Here is a 19,842-nt window from a genome sequence, read left to right as displayed (position 1 = left end):
ACTAAACATGACTAAAACATAAAAACAATATTACACGAAGCTTCATGATGAAGCTCCAAAAAAACAGTATTAAATATTGATGTCCCTGCCAAAGCTTATATCAAACTTGCGTCCCTGAACTGTTGTACAGTGGGTTAAGCAAGTGGAGTTTCTATAGCCTAGTAGTGCATTGTGTTTTATGTCTATAACTTACCCCCTAGTAGGTGACTTAGTGCTTATATGAGCCGTGCGAGAGTCCAACTAAAGTTGTTCAGTCATTGACCCTGCTTGCTTACACGTCAGCTGTTACTTTCCATCTACTAAGTATCTGGGTGTATCTGGGTCTATCTAAGGTCAGTTATGGCCTCTTTCCATGTCTCCTGATTACTTGGGTCATAATCTTTGGTCAGTGACAGTTCATCTAAGGTACACATTCAGTCCTTAGTCTGTGATAGTTCATCTAAGGTAAGTCAGACAGTTAATCATTCAGTTTCATACAGTTTTCGGCCACGACATTAGCATCGAACCAAAGTACATAAAGAAGTTTATGATCATAACACATTTTGTTTGTTTATCTGTGAAGAAGTAAAAATCTAACTGTAGGCTGTAAACAAACTACACCCTGGCCGCATGACTTCAATGTCACCTCCACTGAGTTTAGAACTTCTGATTTCATGTGTATGACTCTTCTACAAAACAGTAGGTATAAAGTTTAAGGTTGCTTTTCTAAAATCTGCTCATGGCATTAACCTGTATAATGCCAATAATTTGATTTTACTAATTCAACCTTAATCACATATGAGCTTTGTATTACTGTGTGCTGTAATAGCAGCAGACTGAAAAAGAGCCTATTTTTTGGGGGGTTCTGAACCTCCCAACAGCAAACACGATAGAAGAGGGTAATGCCACTTGGCACATGTGGCTTTGTGTATCTATACTAGTGTTGCAATGACACTTGTGATTAGTTATACAACCCCAATTAGCTAAAACTTGGGACGCTGTGCAAAATGTAAATACAAACAGAATCCAATGACGCTGCATCCTCTGGACTAAAGAGGAGAGGCAAGGCAAGTTTATTTGTATAGCACATTTCAACAACAAGGCAATTCAATTCAATGGTCAGCTTGCACATCTAGAAAGGCAACATAAATGCTGAAAGGTATATACAGGTTTTAGAGCAACATTTGCTTGCATCCAGGCAAAAAAAAATTCAGGGAAGGCCTTGCATATTTTAGGAAGACAATGTTAAACCACATCCTGCATCTGTTACAACTGCATGGCTTCGTAAAAGAAGAATCTGGGGGCTGAACTGGCCTGCCTGCAGTCCAGACCTTTCACCAGTTAAAAACATTTGGTGGATCATGAAACGAATAATATGACAAAGAAGACCCAGGACCGTTGAGCAGCAAGAACCCTGTATCAGACACAAAAGGGACAACATTCCTCTCCCACAACTCCAGCAACTGGTCTCGGCTGCGTTCCCCGAAAGCGTCATAAGCCTAAGTTGATTGTAGAATCCATCGTAGGACGAATCTTAGTTTTACGGGCCGTTCCCAAAGACATCGTAGCTAAAGTGTCTCTTGAAAATTCGTAACTCTTGAAAGCGGATAGTTTAGCCTACTCCTTACGAGCATATTTGGGAAACGCACGTAAGAAATATCGATGGTTTCGTTTTTTGCTCGATCGTTGCTACCATCCATTGTTATCGGGAAACGCAGCCCTCCTCAGTTCCCAGACAGATACAGACTGTTGTTAAAAGAAGAGGGGATTCTACACAGTGGTGAACATGGCTTTGTCCCAACTTTTTCGAGACGTGTTGCTGCCATGAAATTCAAAATTACCTTATTTTTTCCTTAAAATGATAGGTGATGATGAAAAATGATACATTTAATCAGTTTAAACATTTGAAATGTTTAATGTTCTATTGTGAATAACATAATGGGTTTATGTGATTTGTAAATCATTGTTTTCTGTTTTGTATTTTATTTTACACAACGTCCCAACTTTTTTGGAATTGAGGTTGCATTTCCAGTTTTACTTAGAGCCCCAAATCCCTTATTGTATTTATGTGTCTGCATACTTCTATGTGTTTGTTTTTCAGATATTGAGCCACCAAGGTTCATAACAGTTAACTCATCGACAACAACCTCAGCATCTCTGAGCTGGCAACCCCCTGATGACATGGAGGAGAAGCAAAGGTACAGAGTTGAGTGGAAATCTGGTGGACAATCCGACCACCATATTGTTCATGAGTCATCCTATAACATAACTAACCTCAAGCCTGGCAGAGAGTATGCCATTAAAGTTGCAACTGTTGGAGACAATGAGAAACTGAGCAAGTTTGTTGAAACGACATCAAACACAGGTGAGTAGAAATTCTGTCTGACGTTCACCTTCTGTCTGTTAGGCCTTACAGTAGATCTTATAAACCTATCACACCAGGGGCATTGATATGCAAGGGCAGGGAGATTGCACTGATACACTGTGCTGGATGCATTTTTTTTATATGTAGGTTTTTTTTGTGGTTTAAATTTAAAAACAGTAATACACATACCCACGTCTTCTCAGGTTGAATACACTTTGTTACACAATGTTACATTCACTAACGTTGACTATTCTGACATTCATTGACCGTTTTAGGGTTGAACAATCCTAATAATAATAATACATGAAATTAATACATAATTAATGTCATTAATACATGCAATTTCAAGAACAGTGCAGTTAAAATAGTGTGCTGGCAAACCATTTGTGGTTGTCGTTGGTATTCCCTTACCTCACCACATAAATGTTATTAATGTTATTCATATATGATGAACATGTGATGAACATATCATTAACATGATGTTAACTTTTCTAGAACCAACCCCTCCTGAAAACCTGCATCTGAAGAAAGTTAAAAACACATCTGTCACATTGTGTTGGGACACTCCAGTCAACATGGAGGATCTGTCATATTCATTCAAGTATTCCTGCAATAGAGAAAACATCGAACACATAACTAAAAACAACAGTGCTGTTTTATCTGATCTGGAGCCAGGAACATACACCTTTAAGCTGGCCACTGTGCTAGAAAATGGCTGCACAAGCTTAAGAAAACCTATTGATCATAGCACAAGTAAGTCAACTACTGCACTACTTTAGTTTAACTTGATAGCCACTCTGGTTGAAGGTGTATATTGTATTGTGAATGGTATTGACTGTTAGTTTTTTACTAGATATTACTTTTCCTAATTTCTTATTGCAGACAAAAGTTTGAAGTGTCTATTGGACAACTTGGGACTAGGACATTGTTGGACAAACAAACTGACTGTAGAGATGGTAGGACAGATAGATGAAAATTCTATGTCTGAAAAAGCTGACCTTCCATCACAACTACAATTATTTTTAAAGAGGTTGCTGATGGTGAACATTAAAGCAATGAATCTAAATTATCCCTGTGTCAGTTTGCTGTTCCTCTGCTGCTGCCCAACCCTGAAACACAGCAATGCACTCTGATGCTGTGGGCCATGAGGGACATTGTTAAGCAATTTATACCTCACCCTCCTGGTGACTCAAAAGAGTATGTGGAGAAAAGTATTGTAGAGACTGAGCTCCCAATGGTGTCTTTTGTTAGATTCGGAGATAGCAGCTTGTCAAAGTCTAAGGTTTTAAATGATCTCAGTAATTCCCAACAGACCCACAACACATTTGTTCACCGTAACATGAGAGCTGGGAACATCCCAAAGACGATATCTGATGGTTTAGTAGAAATAAGCTGGTACCTGCCAAGTGGAATCCCGAACATTGACGTCTTCCCTGAACCTGTGGCTGTAGCTAATCTTCGTGGAGATATTGAGGACTTTCCAACCCAGTTCAAGTTCCTCTGTGAAACATCAGCTGCAATGTTTGTGTTTTGTGATGATCTGGATGTCAAATGTATTCCAGACCTTAGTCAACTGAAACTGCAACTCTTCATTGTCTGTGACTTTCAATCTGGTTTAAAGAAAGAAGCTGCAGAGTTCCAGAAATACAACGTTGAGATTATAGAAAAGAGAAAAAATATGAATGAAGCAGAACTTGTGGATAAGATTTGTTCTGAAGTGAAAAAGGTCTTGAAATCAGACCACCTCAAAATTAAAGTGGAGAGTATGGTGGATGTTGCATCTCAGTTGTCTATCCCAGTGGATGAAGAATGCAGTCCTTGTGACACAGCAAAGTATAGAGCAGCCAGAGTAACAGAGAACATCAAACTACCTTTACAAGGGACAACTTGGAAGGAACTCACTAGACTGGAGAAAGAACAATGCATACTTAAATTAGCAGGAGATGAAAAACATGAAAGCAATAAGACTGAACAAAGGAGGGAACAGGTGAAAATTGGCATGAGTGACAGCGTCAAATGGTTCATTGAGGGTTTGAAAAGTCCAGAAGAAGAACGATCTTATTTCCTCAAGTGGATGAAGATCATCCTGGACAACATATCAAGAGCAAAACATTCTGAACTTATGAAGAGAGACCAAAGACAGGCATTTCCTGAGGGTCACCCTGACACCAACATGAAGGAACTTGTTGACAGATCCTTGGGAACAGAACACTTCCTGAGAGAAGTTGGTCAGCTGTATGAAGCATCTATGTGTGTTCCTGAAACCACTGACCTTAAACATCAACTTCAAGAACTGCCAACAATCTGTGCTGATTTAATGTTGGCTGGCTTTCCATTGGAACTCATGGATGGGGATGTGTCTAACATCCCAATGAGGTGGGTAACCGATGTCCTGAAAGAACTTGACTCTCTCATCCAACTCAATAACAAGATTCGAGTGGTTACAATTCTAGGGTCCCAAAGCTCAGGGAAGTCCACTCTTCTTAACACCATGTTTGGTGTTCAGTTTGCTGTCAGCAGTGGAAGATGCACCCGAGGAGCCTTCATGCAGCTCATCAAGATCAAACATGAGTTCAGAGATGTGATCAAATGTGACTTCCTAATGATCATCGATACAGAGGGTTTGAAGGCTGCACAGTTGTTAGACTTAACTGACAACTATAAACACGATAATGAGCTGGCCACGTTTGTGGTAGGACTGAGTGACATATCCATTGTGAACATTGCTATGGAAAACCACTCAGATGTGAGAGATCTCCTGCAGATCGTAGCTCATGCCTTCCTCAGGATGTCTCAGAAAGAATCAGGGAAGAAGCCCGGTTGTCTGTTTGTGCACCAGAATGTGCCGGATATCTCTGCTCCTCACAAAAACCGTAGGGATCAGAAGCTCCTTTTAGAACAGCTCAATGAAATGACAAGCGTTGCAAGCAGGATGGAACATTTGGGTAAAGACTTGGTATTCACTGACATCATCAACTACAGAGCAGAGGACACCTGCTACCTGCCAGGTCTGTGGTATGGAAGTCCACCCATGGCTCCAGTCAATCAAGGCTATAGTGAAGGTGTGGCCAAAGTCAAGAGCTATTTAATCCAAACATTTTCTAATAAAACCGAAGCAGCAGAAACATTGCTGGATTTCAGCAAGTCTGTGAAAGATTTATGGGATGCAGTAAAGTGTGAGAACTTCCTCTTTAACTTTCGCAACAGCCTGGTGGCTGAAGCATACAGCAAGCTTAGTGCAGAGTTTAGCAGTTGGGAATGGGACTTCCAAAAGCCGATTTCCATTTGGCTGTTGGAGGCAGAAACTAGAGTGGCAAACTATGGTTTGATTGACTCTCAAGAAGAGAATCTCCTTGACAAATTTGCAGAAGAGTTAAGAACTGAAGCTAACCTTCAACTTGAGAGACATGGAAATATTTTTGTCAACAAAGTGGCTGAATACTACAAAACAGGTGCAAATTTGCGACTGGTTGAGAAGTACAAGAATGAATTCCACATTGATACAGAAAGCAGAAAGAGGAGGATGGCCAAGACAGTGGAGAGAAGATTAGAAGTTGCTGTGGATGTGAGAAAATGCACATTTGGAGTAGACAGAATTACAAAAAACAATAAAACTATTATGGAGAAAAATGTTTCTGAACTTGTTGAGTGTTGTCGAGGTAAACAGAAAATGACCGTAGAGCAAATCGAACAAGAATTTGAAAAGATGTGGACTGAAACTTCAGAACAGCTCTCATTTAAATGTCATGAGACTCAAAATGTTCCAGCACTGATCACCACTGATCTTCATGTTAACTTGACAAGGGAAGGTCCCAAAGTCCAGGAGATGCTAAATAAATCAAAGCCTTTAGAGAACTGTGGGAAAGATGCATTTAAAGTGAACAGGGAACACATAATTAAGAAGCTATTCAATAAGAATTTTTCAAAGAGCACTTTTGAGACTGAAAAGGTTCAAGACATGGCCAATGACACCATAAACCAGTGTCTGACATTTGTAGCAGGAAAGGTGAAAGAAAAAACTGACTACCACCCAGCTCACACCATGGAACTACTGGAATTAATTGAAAATAACCTGAAAAAACACTGTGAGTTGGACATAAGTCCTAAGATTGCTGCAGCTCTGAAAATACACATCTGTGGGCATGCAGCGAGGGAATTTCAGAGCATGCATGAAGCTTTCATCAAAGACAAAGACCCAGAAAGAAACTTTTTGGCGTTGAAGCCCCAGTACTGTAATGACTTCAAAGGCCTTTACTACCAGAAAGAAACGAGGAAAGAGTACAAAAGAAAGGCCAAATAATTCACAGATGAATCTCTTAAACCAGCAGTCATGGAGTATATCCAGAAATCTCCCAATCTGGACATTAATGGCATAATAAAAGAAATTGTTGAATTCAGAACAATAAGACATTTTCAGTTGTTCATGCTTAAAGAGCTATCGTCATCTGAGTTCAACAGGTTCCAGGAGTATATTAAGAACTATAATGAAAGCGCACAGAATTTGATCCAGCAAATATTGGAAACAAGATGTAAAAGTAATAAAATTGAAATTGTGAAGACAATTTGCACAGAAATACAGGCTGCTGTTGTGCAATTAAAGGGAACTCACATTTCCAATGGAGGAGACATAAAAGAGTTCTTTGTTGGTTTACGCTCAAAACTGAATAAGAGGCTTGTCATCTCTGACAATACAACAGGATTGGTTGTAAATAATTTCAGGGCCAGTGAATTTTCCAATGTGTTGACAAAATTAATTGGAAAAATGGAAAACGACCTTCTCCTAAAGGAGAAATCTGTACCTTGCGGCCCTCTGAAGCAACAGCAGAAAAAGCTGTTAGGCTGTCAGAGATTCTGTCCACGGTGCAATGTCCCCTGTGATAAAGAGGGGGAGAGTCACTGGTGGCACACTGCTTTGACTCATCGACCACTTGCATTTGGGAAGGAAGAAAAGTCTGGGAAACTTACCTTTCAGATGTGCTCACATACAGACAGTTCCTGGTTTACTATTTTGAAGAGTTATTTCAAAAGAGAGGTCCAGCCGTATGACACCCCAATCACAGCCACACCCTACTGGAAGTTTATCTTTGCAAAGCACAATGAAAAGTATGCAGAGATACACAAATGCTCACCAGGTAAAATACCAGAAGCTTGGAAAGCAATCACAAGAGAGGAGGCTGTACAGAGCTTAAATGTATGAAAATCAATATCAACTTCAATCAATCGACTTTGTTTCACCAAGATCAATGGCTCCAAGTGACTTTAGAGTAAATCTGATTGGAATATGAAATATTGAATTATTTGTGATGTATTGTACTCTTGTACTCTGACGATGTACTGTTATATTGTAGTTTATGTTGTTGTTGCACAATACCTGAGATATTAGTATTGTTGCACAGTGCCTGATACAAATAGACTGTTTCCTAACTTCGTGTAATGAAAACGTGAAAGTGTACAAAGGTGACTTGGGCTTAAGATGAACTACATTTAGTCATTTAGCAGACGCTCTTATCCAGAGCTGGACAAATATGGCCCTTTAACCTGTACATATATTGTTAGAGGACAAATGGACAACATGTTTTAGTTATGTTTGATACATTCACACAGCTTATGAGTTTTTGAGATAAATCTTTTCTGTTACTAATATCTCCACAAGTAATTCAAATGTTTTTATTTGTTGACTGAGGATTATAAGGCCCTAATGTTTTTTTGTTGAATTAAAATGACAATGTTATTGTTCAATGATGTAGATTATGTCGTATTTTACATATGGTTACATATGGTTATAGATAAACATACAGTTTATCTGTCTGATTTATATAAAGATTGTTTTCGAGGATAAATACACTTTACTAAACATTGTAAATGGTAACATTATCTACTGATTGCTTTATGGATATTACAATCAATACAAACAATCAAATCATGTGTAAAATGATTTGGGCTCAAATAAAAAAGTGTGTTGAAAGACACCGTGGAGTTTGTTACTTCATACAGTATTAAAATGTAATTCTTATTAAACACCATAGAACAGACAAGTGTGAGTTTACACACTACAGCATCCATGATGCAGTCATACTTTAGCAGTACTGTTTTACATATTTATATTTAGTTTATACATTGTTTATTATGTACCAGACTTTTATCCAAAGCTACATACTAATAGTGATAGTTTCATATAGAAAGTACAGTAGAATATTAAGGATCAGGGGCCGGTTGCACAAAACACCTTAAGTTAAGATTTTCCTCAGTCAAGTCAGAGTTAAGGTTTCCTTAAAACATAATCGGTTGCACAAAGCACCCTTATGTCTTCTCCTTAAGGTTTCCTTAAATGTTCCCTTAATTAAGGTTTTCTCCTTATCTTGGTCGTATACTTAAGGATTCCCTTAAAGTTCGTTAAAGCGTTGCACGAAAGACCTTAGCAAACAAAGTAAGGAAGAAAACTTAAGGTACCACTGACTTATTCTTTACCGCAACATGGCTGAGTTTATGGAGATACATTAACCCATCCCACACCTATAGCACTCTGTTAGGCTACTGTGCTGCAGTCTAAACATGAAGGCTATTTATGCGTCGGCTACCGCTGTAAATAAAGTAGCTTGCCTAGACTCACGCCGGTAAATGCAGTGTAACTGTTGATCTAATTTTGATCTACCTAAGAAGTAGCCTAAGCTAGCTCTCACTTAAACGTTACTGTGTAGCAACAAGACCTACAAGTAAAGTTGATATCGCCAGTCTTATTGGACTCCCTCCTGAAATTGGTTCTCTTTTTTGGACATAACAGTCGAGTTAGGCCTATCATATAGCTAGCTTATATTTTTTATTTCTTGAATTGACCGCTTCACCAAACTTCTTGAGTTTATTTTTGATGCAATTTCGTCCTCCATTCGGTGTTTTTTGTTTGCAGTTATTTGTGGATCAAATTTACGTTTTAGTACCCAGCTAACACAGGACATTGCAGCGTTATTTTTGGTCCCGTGGACAACGTTGCCGCGACGGCGTACCTTGGTCGGCTGGATACGTTATTTTTGGTCCCGTGGACAACGTTGCCGCAACGTCGTACCTTGGTCGGCTGGATACGTTATTTTTGGTCCCGTGGGTTACGTTGCCGTTGCGTCGCTCTTTGGTCGTAGGCAGGGGCGGACGGGGGGAAAAAAGTGGCCCGGGAGATACTGTCAGACCGGCCCACTCAATACACAGCGCGCGGCCCACTCGGTACACGGCGCGTTGCCCACTCAATGCTTAACTCTTGGCTAGTATCAGATGATTATACTTATAACTACAAAGCCTTAAAGAATGAATGTCAGCAGAGAAAGACCACACAATAAAGAGAGGGAGTCAGGTGGCTGAGCGGTGAGGGAATCGGGCTAGTAATCTGAAGGTTGCCAGTTTGATTCCTGGCCGAGTCAAATGACGTTGTGTCCTTGGGCAAGGCACTTCACCCTACTTGCCTCAGGGGGAATGTCCCTGTACTTACTGTAAATCGCTCTGGATAAGAGCGTCTGCTAAATGACTAAATGTAATTGTAAAGAAACTGGAATCAGAGGGTAGAATTAGTATGAACAATATATAAGAAATGAACAGAACAGAACATACGATGTGAACGGTGTGAACATCAGTGGTATCAGTAGTGTTGCATGCTGGGTGTGTCATTGTTTGTTTGTGTGTGTAGGGTGTTGAAGGTGCATAACAAAACAATAATTTACGTAACAGAACCTAAACTAACTCTCGCCCAGGTGCATTAAGGTCAAATGGTAATAAAAAACATTATTATATGGCAACGACAGTGGGTAGTCATGCCAGCCGCGTATTGACCTCATCGCCGGTCTGCGGTCTGATACGGATTCTTATTGCCCTGCTCTGACGTCATCTTCAAAATGAGCAACATCGAGGAGTCAGCTAAGTTTTACTATCCAGACGATACTGAAGACAGTGGTGAAGAAATTGTTAACTTTCTAAAAGAGTTGTTATTTGTGTTGGAATTAAAGCCATTTTAGCAGAACCGTGTTGTCCGCTTTCTATCAAAAGTAATTGGTTGCTAGGCAACACCTGAAACACACCGTGAGAAGACTTGAGAGCTAGCTACAATTAGCCTACCATTTATTTTCATTTACAAAATGACAAGAGCTAAAAATGCCATATAATAAACAACTTACTAACCTCGACCGTTCGGTCATGCCGGGAAATATCAAACTGAGGCTTGAACGTATCGACCGAGCCATGACCTCACTCTCGGTTAGTAAGTAGTTAATATCAGTATACTCTATATACTCTATTCTATATCAGTGTTATTATTAGCTCACTACATGAGTAGTTTTTGCAGCAGCTCACTTTTTTCTGCAACACCGTCTATGATTTCTCACTGTCAGGTACCTTTATGCTAGGCCTATGATGTGGTATGCATCTGTCAGGACGTTGTACTGCTTCAGAACTCGGTAGCAACAGATTGGACAGTCCTTGCAAGATGAGCACTTTTTGTATACTATCTCTGCCTCATCTTCAGTATCTTCAGGCCCGGGTTCTGTTGTCTTGGTTGTGTACTCATCAAATACTGATGCCTTCAGCCTATCCCACTGTCGTGCCAGAATTTTGAGTTCGCTTTGTAACTCGGCCTCTGTTGCTGTGTCATCAAATGGCAGCAAACACTTACTCAACTCTTGGAGTGCTGCCTCTGGGAAACTTTCGCCGTAAGATGTAACCTGGCTGATGTTTTTCGGGTCCAGAAGTGCCAGATCAGCATACAAAGTGCCATTCTTCAGGAAACGCTGGTGCATGCTTCCTGCGACTGTGTCCATGATTCCATTGTGGACCTCAATCTTGGAAGATGTTTCGGCATCAGTCACAGCCTCATCTCGGGACATCTCTCCAGGCATGGATTTCTTCCTTCTTCCCCGTTTCTGTGGCAGAGTGGTCTCCAGCTCAGTCTCCTCACTCTGCTCTTGTAGTGTATTGTTGGCCCACTGGACAAATTTGTCGGCCGCTGTCTTGACACTCTGAAAATCTCTGGTCATATCCTTCAGCTCTGCTTCTGCAGCCGCAACCATCCGATGAGCTGTCAGGATGTCCATTCCACTTGTCTGAAGGTATTTTGAGACGGGTGACGTGACCTGGAATATTCGCAGGAAGATCTGAGCTGTTATAGTCTCATACTTCAAAAGCTGGCCGATGTATCCTTGTGCATTTACTCGTGCTGTGGCATTGATGGTCTCTCCATCTTGAATGGCTGAGAGGGTGTGGAGGACATCAAAACACAGGGCCCCGTCTGGCTTTCCAAAAGAGCCAAATACCATTGTCATAGCTGCATCTTTGGACCACCAGTGCGTTTCTCCTATCGAGGTGAGACGTCTGTGTCTTGGGTCTTTGCTCTCCTTTTCACAGATATTCATCCTCTGGTAGGACTCTCTGAAGAAGACAGCGATGTTCATCAGGGAAAAAAGAGAGCCACTTGCCAGTACACACTGTGTTGTGTCTGACAGCACAAGGTTTAGGATGTGTGAATAGCACCACACATGGATTTGAGTCGGGCACTTTTCGGAGAGCAGTGCAGAGAAGCCTTTATATTGGCCTTGCATATTGGAGGCCCCATCAGTGGAATTTCCAATACACTGCTTCACATCCAGATCCATGGTCTCCAGCACGTCATTCACAAGTTGGGCAAAGTACTGCCCAGTGGAAGCCTCACATCTGATAACAGCAACTAGTCGCTCATGAACAGCGTCTGTCACATACCATATGACAACAGAGCACTGATCTTGGGCTATCATGTCCTGTGTGGTGTCGATCTGGACCGAGTACATTCCAGATTTCCGGACTTCAGCAGCGATGGTACTTTTCATTAGGCGTTGAATGGTGGTGATGATGTAGTCGATGGTCGTTTTGGATAGGAGAGTGACAAGGGCACCTCTACCTTTTCTTGAACCAGACTGGTGTATCTGCTTGCTCTTTTTGATGCAGAGAGTGAGGTGTTCCTTGAGACAGACGTCATACTTTCCCAGTAAAACTGTAATTTCCAAAAAGTTACCATGGTCAATGGTGTCGTCCTCAAATGTGTATGCTGCCTCTTTCTGCTTGCCTCTGTAGCTAAAACATCTTTTGCCGATGAGCTTCATCACATCTATAATGCGCTCCAACACTTGTCGCTTCCTGCGGACTTGCTCTCTGTGAAGCAACATCTGAGGTCCCATGAGAAGGTCCTGCATCGTGCTTCTTGAGGATCTGAGGAAATATGCCTCAGCGCAACTTCTGTGTAGGTGGCTCTTCTCATGCTCTTCAACTCTCTGGTGTACGTGTGTGAGGTTGGACATGCCAGTGATGAAAGAGCTGCTTTCTGTGGGATTAGCAAAGGCCAGACAAAGGGAACAGAAGAGGGCTTCTTTTTCTTGACTGTATGATAGCCATTTTCTGTTTGTGCCGTCTTTGCAAAAAAGCTCTCTGCACTACAGCCTTGTCTGCCTTCTGCTGGGGATGAAAACTTCGGCCTGGTGAAATAATCAAAATCTTCACTATCCCTGTCATCTTGGCCTTGACTTTCTCTGTCATCCTGGCTGATATCCCTGTCACTGTCATCTTCACTGTCAGCTCCCTTCCAATCCCACAGTTGGTTGTAGTCGTAGCAACAATGGAGACAGAATCATCTGCTGAATACACAGACACGCAAACTCTCAACTTCCTCTCTCTCGAAACTTGTTTGTCTATTTTGAAAAGCTCCTGCTTCCTTTTGGCCTCTCTTCTGTTTCTCATTCCTCTTGTTTTGCAGGGCTGGCTTACAGAGATTGCATGAATTAATTTGACACCTCATAATTCCACATTTTGGCGTGATTCCTAAAAAACAGGAAGGGAGGAAGAAAAAAAAAGAGCAAAGCACAATATGTTCTCCTGTCGTTTCTCAAAAGCAGAAAATAGAATAAAATAAATAAAATAACCTACCCACATAATGGGACCGTGTTAGTTTAGCCTAGTACCAGCAGGCTAGCAACTCAAAAGTGATATTAACTGGTAATAAGTAGGCCTATATGATCCCTTGGATAGCAATGTTACCCATGAATGTTATCATTCACACTTATACTTGTAGGTAGTAAAAAGGTGCTATAAATTGGGATGCCCAAATGTATGCATCATATAATTCATTAATACATTATTTCACTGCTCAGAAGTCCAGTACAGATGATGTAGGCCTAGTACAGCTCTCATTTTTTTTTTTATATGGCGGGTGGGGTGGGTGGGGTGCATGTTTGTGTGTTAACAACTGAGAAAAACTGTAATGGGCAGCCGCGACCCAACAAAAATATGACATTTCATAGGCTTAAGCGTACAGAAGTTTGACATCAGAATAAGTCTCATAGTCTGATTGGCTAAGAGACAAACCATACTGCTCGAGAGTGGTGGCTTTACTTGTCTATCATACGCAGTGCTGCGTACGTAGTCTTCAAGTAGTGTAGCGAAGCGGCTGTGTTGCTTATGTTTACGGGAAATCCTCTGGTCGGCAAATACTTCACAGCAACTCAAACCAACCGTACAAGCAGTGGCAGTTCTACACCAATTTTACTGGGGGGGCCAAGGGGGGGGCCAGTGTTTAATCAGAGAGGCACATAAAAAAACGGAAACAAATTATATTTAAACATTAAATACTTTAATTTTGCTTTACATTAAAATCATACAAACGGCTCTGGCTCTCCCTCTTCCAGCTCCTCAGCTATCTCAATACCTTGATGTTTCTCTCACTTTTTTATTTACTGGGGCAAAAAAAGGCTGCAATGTCCCTTAGTTATTTCATGATGACTACTAGAAGAAGAAAACCAACGTGTAAAAAAAAAATACATACAATTTAGTCAGCTCAGGGGGGCCACAGGGGGGGCCAGGGACATTTTTACAGGGGCACTGGCCCCTGTAGGCCCCCGTGTAGAATCGCCCCTGCGTACAACAGTACATTTACGAATATTATGTTTAGAGCTTTTACAACATTTTGTCAGACACCTTATTAAGTTTCAACTGATCTTTTGTTGCAGCTGACAGTAATATATCATGTTCAGACACAGAGCAGACTAGTTAACAATATAACCATCTTGCAAATAGTTTCATCATATTCAATTTACTTCTTCTTTTATTGAGTGAGAAGGGAGGGAGGGTGTGTGTGTGTGTGTGTGTGTGTGTGTGTGTGTGTGTCTGTGTGTGTGTGTGGTAGATAGGAGTTTTGCTTACTCAAACATCGTCTGTGTCCCAATAGCCCCGCCCTGTTCATATTAGGCACTAAGTGATCATTCATTCAGACCAATTTTTTCTTCATTCATCAATATTTAAGAATTAAAATGACTCTCTGTCATCAATTCCCCAAAATGTGTTTTGATATCTGACGGGGCATTTATTTGAGTTATTGTGAGAATTTCGCCCCGACATGCTCCGCGGCGCTCACAAGCCCCGCCGCGCCCCTCCCTCCCCCTCCTGCTCCTCCACTTAGTGCTCATGCAGTGCTGAGCGCCAGGTCAAACGGCTGCAGCCTACTTATTCTCTGACCCGAAGCATCAGACAAACAGGTAATGACGGTGTTTGTGCAATCCCTCAACGTTGTTTGGTGATACATTAACCACAACATTAACGCTGGTCTGACGTTTCCTAAAAACGAGCGAGCGCAAGAGAGCGTGAGAGCGAGAGAGCGCGAGAGAGAGCGAGAGAGAGCGAGATAGCGCGAGAGAGAACGAGAGAGAGCGAGCGAGAGAGCGAGATCAAGAGAGAGAGCGCGAGCAAGAGAGAGTGAGAGAGAGCGAGAGAGAGCAAGAGAGAGCGAGAGAGAGAGAGTGAGAAAGAGAGCGAGAGAGCGAGCGACAGCGAGCGAGAGCGAGAGAGAGCGAGCGCGCGAGAAAGAGCGAGCGCGCGAGAGAGAGAGAGCGAGAGAGAACGTGCGAGAGAGCGAGAAAGCGAGAGAGAGAGAGTGCGAGAGAGCGCGAGAAAGCGCGAGAGAGCGCGAGAAAGCGCGAGCGCACACGAGAGAGAGCGAGAGAGCGAGTGAGATAGAGCGAGAGAGGAAACGAGCGAGAGAGGAAGCGAGCGAGAGCGAGAGAGGAAGCGAGCGAGAGAGGAAGCGAGCGAGCGCGAGCGAGAGGAAGCGAGCGAGAGCAAGCGAGAGGAAGCGAGCGAGCGAGAGCGCAAGAGCCAGACACACAGACAGACACAGACAGACACACACAGACAGACAGACAGACAGACAGACAGACAGACAGACACACACACACACACACACAGACAGACAGACAGACAGACAGACAGACAGACACACACACACACACACAGACAGACAGACAGACAGACAGACAGACAGACACACACACACACACACACAGACAAACACACACAGACGCGCGAGAGAGCACGAGCGCGCGAGAGCGATGTAATGTTTTCAGCGGCGCTAATGTTGTGGTTAATTTATCACCAAACAACGTCGAGGGATTGCGCAAACACCGTCATTACCTGTTTGTCTGATGCTGCGGGTCAGAGAAGAAGTAGGCTGCAGCCGTTTGGCCTGGCGCTCTGCACTGCATGAGCACTAAGTGGAGGAGAAGGAGGGAGGAGGGAGGGGCGCGGGGGGGCTTGTGAGCGCCGCGGAGCATGTTGGGGCGAAATTCTCACAAGAACTCAAATAAATGCCCCGTCAGATTTCAAAACACATTTGGGGGGAATTGATGACAAAGAGGGTAATTTTTATACTTAAATATTGATGAATGAAGAAAAAATTGGGCAAAAGGGCAGGTGCTTGAGCACCACTAGGGGTGTACCTGTGCATGTGCAACACGAATTTCAGACTCAGTGTGCAAAGGCCTTAAGGTGTTGGAGGGGGGCGTGGTTTGACAGGTGATGAACACTAGAAAGGGGTGCGTGCAGCAAAACCGTTTAAACCCCTGCCCTACACAATTCAAACGTCTTGAACCTGCCTCTCCTTCAATTGGTTGAATCTGTAAACCAATCATTTTCCTTTCTGCCCTCAGAACATGTTGGAGTAAGCAAAACTCCTATCTGGTGTGTGTGTGTGTGTGTGGTGGGGGGGTTGTGTGGGGGTGGGGTGTGTGTGTGTGTGTGTGGTGGGGGGGTTGTGTAGGGGGTTGTCAAATTGTGCAAGGAAGGATTCTATTCTTCCTCTTGAATATGTTGCACAGGCCTTTCCTGAAGGAGGAAAAGGCCTTTGCGAACACGGAGCGTTTGGTAGATTCCTCCTGGAGCTGGGAGCCTGTGTCTGACTGGGACCCAGGTGGACACACCGTGTTGGGGGACACAGCTGGACACAGGAGGTAAGAGTTTCAATGAGCTTCTGGTTGTGTGTGTGTGTTAATGTCTATGCAAATACTGTGTACTTATTAGACACTGTCCAGGGGCCAGTTGCATAAACTTAGTTTAAGACTAGTCTTAGCCTTAGGCTGTCTTAAATTGTCAGGTTAGACTAGTCTAACTAAGCCTGTCTGTTGCATAAATAGTAAGACTGACTTAATTTGAGGTTAAAAAAAAATTGCCACCTCTCCCCTGGCTAAACCTTGCGGTAAGGGCTGAGTTGCTATGCCAACAATCTGTTAGTAGGATCTTAGGATAATTTATTACGAAAGGAATTAAGTGTGTTAGGCCTATTTGTAACGGCAGAAAACGTTGACTTGGTTCTGCTTTTCCGCAGAATAAAATGGAATTTTATTAAACGAGTGAGTAGATGACAACATTGACTCACTTTGTTGACGCTAGCGCCAGTCAGTCAGTCTTACGTTAGTCACTGATATTAAAGTTTTATGCAACAGGTAAATTGAAGAGTGTCTATGGCAAGTCGGACTTAAAGTTACATTTAAGTCTAAGACTAGGTCTATTTGTATGCAACTGGCCACAGTATCTATACCAGTGGACTTACGGATGAAGTCCTTGTGTGAAGACGTCTGTGTGATCTCAGGTTGGCCATCCTTAGTCTTCCTGTATTTCTACATTACAGAAATTAAACCAGTTAGGCAGAAGTACTAAATATGCTCTAACTCATTTAAAGACGGTTTCAAACAATACAACTGGCAAATATGTAGGAAGATTATAAAAATCTATATTTAGAGTGAAACATAAATCTGGGTGTTAATAACTACATTCTGTTTTTACCTTGAAACCGAAATGCTTGGAAAACTTCTTTTTCCATTTCTTCTTCTCCTTCTCACAGAGAGCACTCACGTCCTCTTGCTGTTCCACTGTGGAGGACAGACAGAGGGCCCTCACTTCCTCTTCCTGTTCCACTGTGGAGGACTGACAGAGAGCCCTCACTTCCTCTTCCTGTTCCACTGTGGAGGACTGACAGAGGGCCCTCACTTCCTCCTGCTGTTCCACTGTGGAGGACTGACAGAGAGCCCTCACTTCCTCTTCCTGTTCCACTGTGGAGGACTGACAGAGGGCCCTCACTTCCTCTTCCTGTTCCACTGTGGAGGACTGACAGAGGGCCCTCACTTCCTCTTCCTGTTCCACAGTGGAGGACTGACAGAGAGCCCTCACTTCCTCTTCCTGTTCCACTGTGGAGGACTGACAGAGGGCCCTCACTTCCTCTTCCTGTTCCACTGTGGAGGACTGACAGAGGGCCCTCACTTCCTCTTCCTGTTTCACTGTGGAGGACTGACAGAGGGCCCTCACTTCCTCTTCCTGTTGAAGCAGCAGCTTGTCATATGCAGTCATGAGGGTGTTGAGCTGGTCCTGGAGGCTTATGGACAAGTCCCTGAGCGTGGCTGGGTCGAGCCAGAGATTTGAGAAGGCTAGCAGATGGTATGACTTCACACTGAGCGAGTTGACCACCTGACTTACGGTCTCGCTGCTTCCATCAACGGACTTCTCCGGAAGGTCATTGTCGTCTCCCGTGTCGAACCTCGTGCATCTCACGATCGGACAACTGTTGACAACAACTTTGCCGTCGATCGGGGTACCGGGCAGTGTGACCTGTTCAAACTCAAAGGCCTTTGAGCTTTGGGCAGTAGAGGATTTGAAGTGGACTTTGCGAGCTGCTGGCTTCAGTACGTGAAGTGTCTGAGGTGGTCGTTCCTCCGTGCAGCTCTCCAGAGAGGCAGTGACGGAGGCTCTCTCGCTTCCCTCCGAAACCTCTCCTTTCATTCCCCCTTTTCCTTCCGGCTCTTCTTTGCTGGAAAAGAAAACAACATATTTTCCCTGGGCACACAGAACTCCCCACGTAAGACAGGCATGACGCAAGGCTTTTCAGCAACACTGAAAACAAACGTGAAGTCATCTTGTCATTAAATGTTATATTTCTACCACACAGTCTTCAAAGAACACATTCTTTCATGTGTCTTACTTCCCTCCTTACTTATAAGCGAACACTATATGAGTTCATCATTATTCATCCTGACTGTATACAGTCTTCCCCTAGCCTTCGTCCCTCTTTCCCTTATTCCTGCTCACATCACAAGTCTCTTTGACCATCTCCTTGTCTCCTCATCCATGGCCCTGATGTGCGCTGTGTCGTACTCAACACGTCTACAAAGGACCTGGTAATCTCGAGAGACCTTTCGCAGTAGCCCGCGTAGTCCACATTGGATGGCCTTCATGCCCAGTGACTTGTGACAGTCAGGCATGGCAGAAGACTTCTACAAGACAGGAACACATTGTAGATCTGTGATATCTAGACTCAGTCTTGTTGACTACAGTTGTGTAGTCAACAAGAGGTGGGGTGGCTACCTCTATGATTTAGGACAAAAATCAATGTTTTACGTGGTGAGTAAGGGGTTTGAAAATTCCTTTGAGGAAACCAAATCCACATGAGCTCCCAAGACTCTAACAAACCACAACTTTGGAGAAAGGCACTCACCAATACTATGCACGGGCACTTAGTCAGTTTAAGAACTCTTTGTACTTCGAGTTTCTTCTCCAATATTTCCTGTCTCCAAGCCTTGTAGTGGTCCTGCTTGTTCAACAGCCTGAGAGAGAGAGAGAGAGAGAGAGAGAGAGAGAGAGAGAGAGTTGTTTTCATGTCACTGGATGTAAACATTGTGTAAACACAGTCTGCTTTACTAGCATACTCACAGAAGGACAGGTTTCCTTATCACATGACGGTTTCTGAGTGTTTCCCTGAAGACTTTTGTGCTCTGCCGAAGCCGATAGCTTTCGGCAGAGTCCACCACAAACACCAGGGCATGGCACCGGGGGTAATAGTCTTCCCACAGGGCCCTGAGACTAGGATCCCCGGGCAGGTCCAGCAGGGTCACCTGGTAGCCTGCCACAGGCATCTCTACCCCAGAGACACCGGAAGAGTCCATCTCTACCCCAGAGACACCAGCCGACACCTGTATCTGCTCTGCTGGTGTGCGACCTGCAGGACAAACCCAAAAGTCAGTCAGCACTGGTGCTGTTTACACATGCTGGAGGGGACTGTCACTCAGTTTACTAACCTGTAATCATTTGGAGTAACAACGTCTTTCCCGCTCCATCAAGTCCAACCATTAACAAAGTGACTTTCTTCTTTTGACACGACCTAAACAATTTATAAAAGAAAAAAGTTA

General features: G+C 43.1%; 1 protein-coding gene across 1 annotated transcript; it reads left to right on the top strand.

Moving 5' to 3' along the window:
* Positions 1 to 3,297: 3,297 nt before the first annotated feature.
* On the top strand, positions 3,298 to 6,644 carry LOC134007898 (up-regulator of cell proliferation-like). Its single transcript, XM_062447617.1, has 2 exons — positions 3,298 to 3,326; positions 3,398 to 6,644. The coding sequence occupies exons 1-2, from the start codon at positions 3,298 to 3,300 to the stop codon at positions 6,642 to 6,644; spliced, it is 3,276 nt and encodes a 1,091-aa protein (XP_062303601.1).
* The last annotated feature ends 13,198 nt before the right edge of the window (positions 6,645 to 19,842 follow it).

This window comes from Osmerus eperlanus, chromosome 21, assembly GCF_963692335.1.
Source record: "Osmerus eperlanus chromosome 21, fOsmEpe2.1, whole genome shotgun sequence".
In the NCBI taxonomy this organism is placed as follows: domain Eukaryota; kingdom Metazoa; phylum Chordata; class Actinopteri; order Osmeriformes; family Osmeridae; genus Osmerus; species Osmerus eperlanus.
Note: the sequence above shows the minus strand (reverse complement) of the source record. Positions and strands in the feature narration are given on the sequence as shown.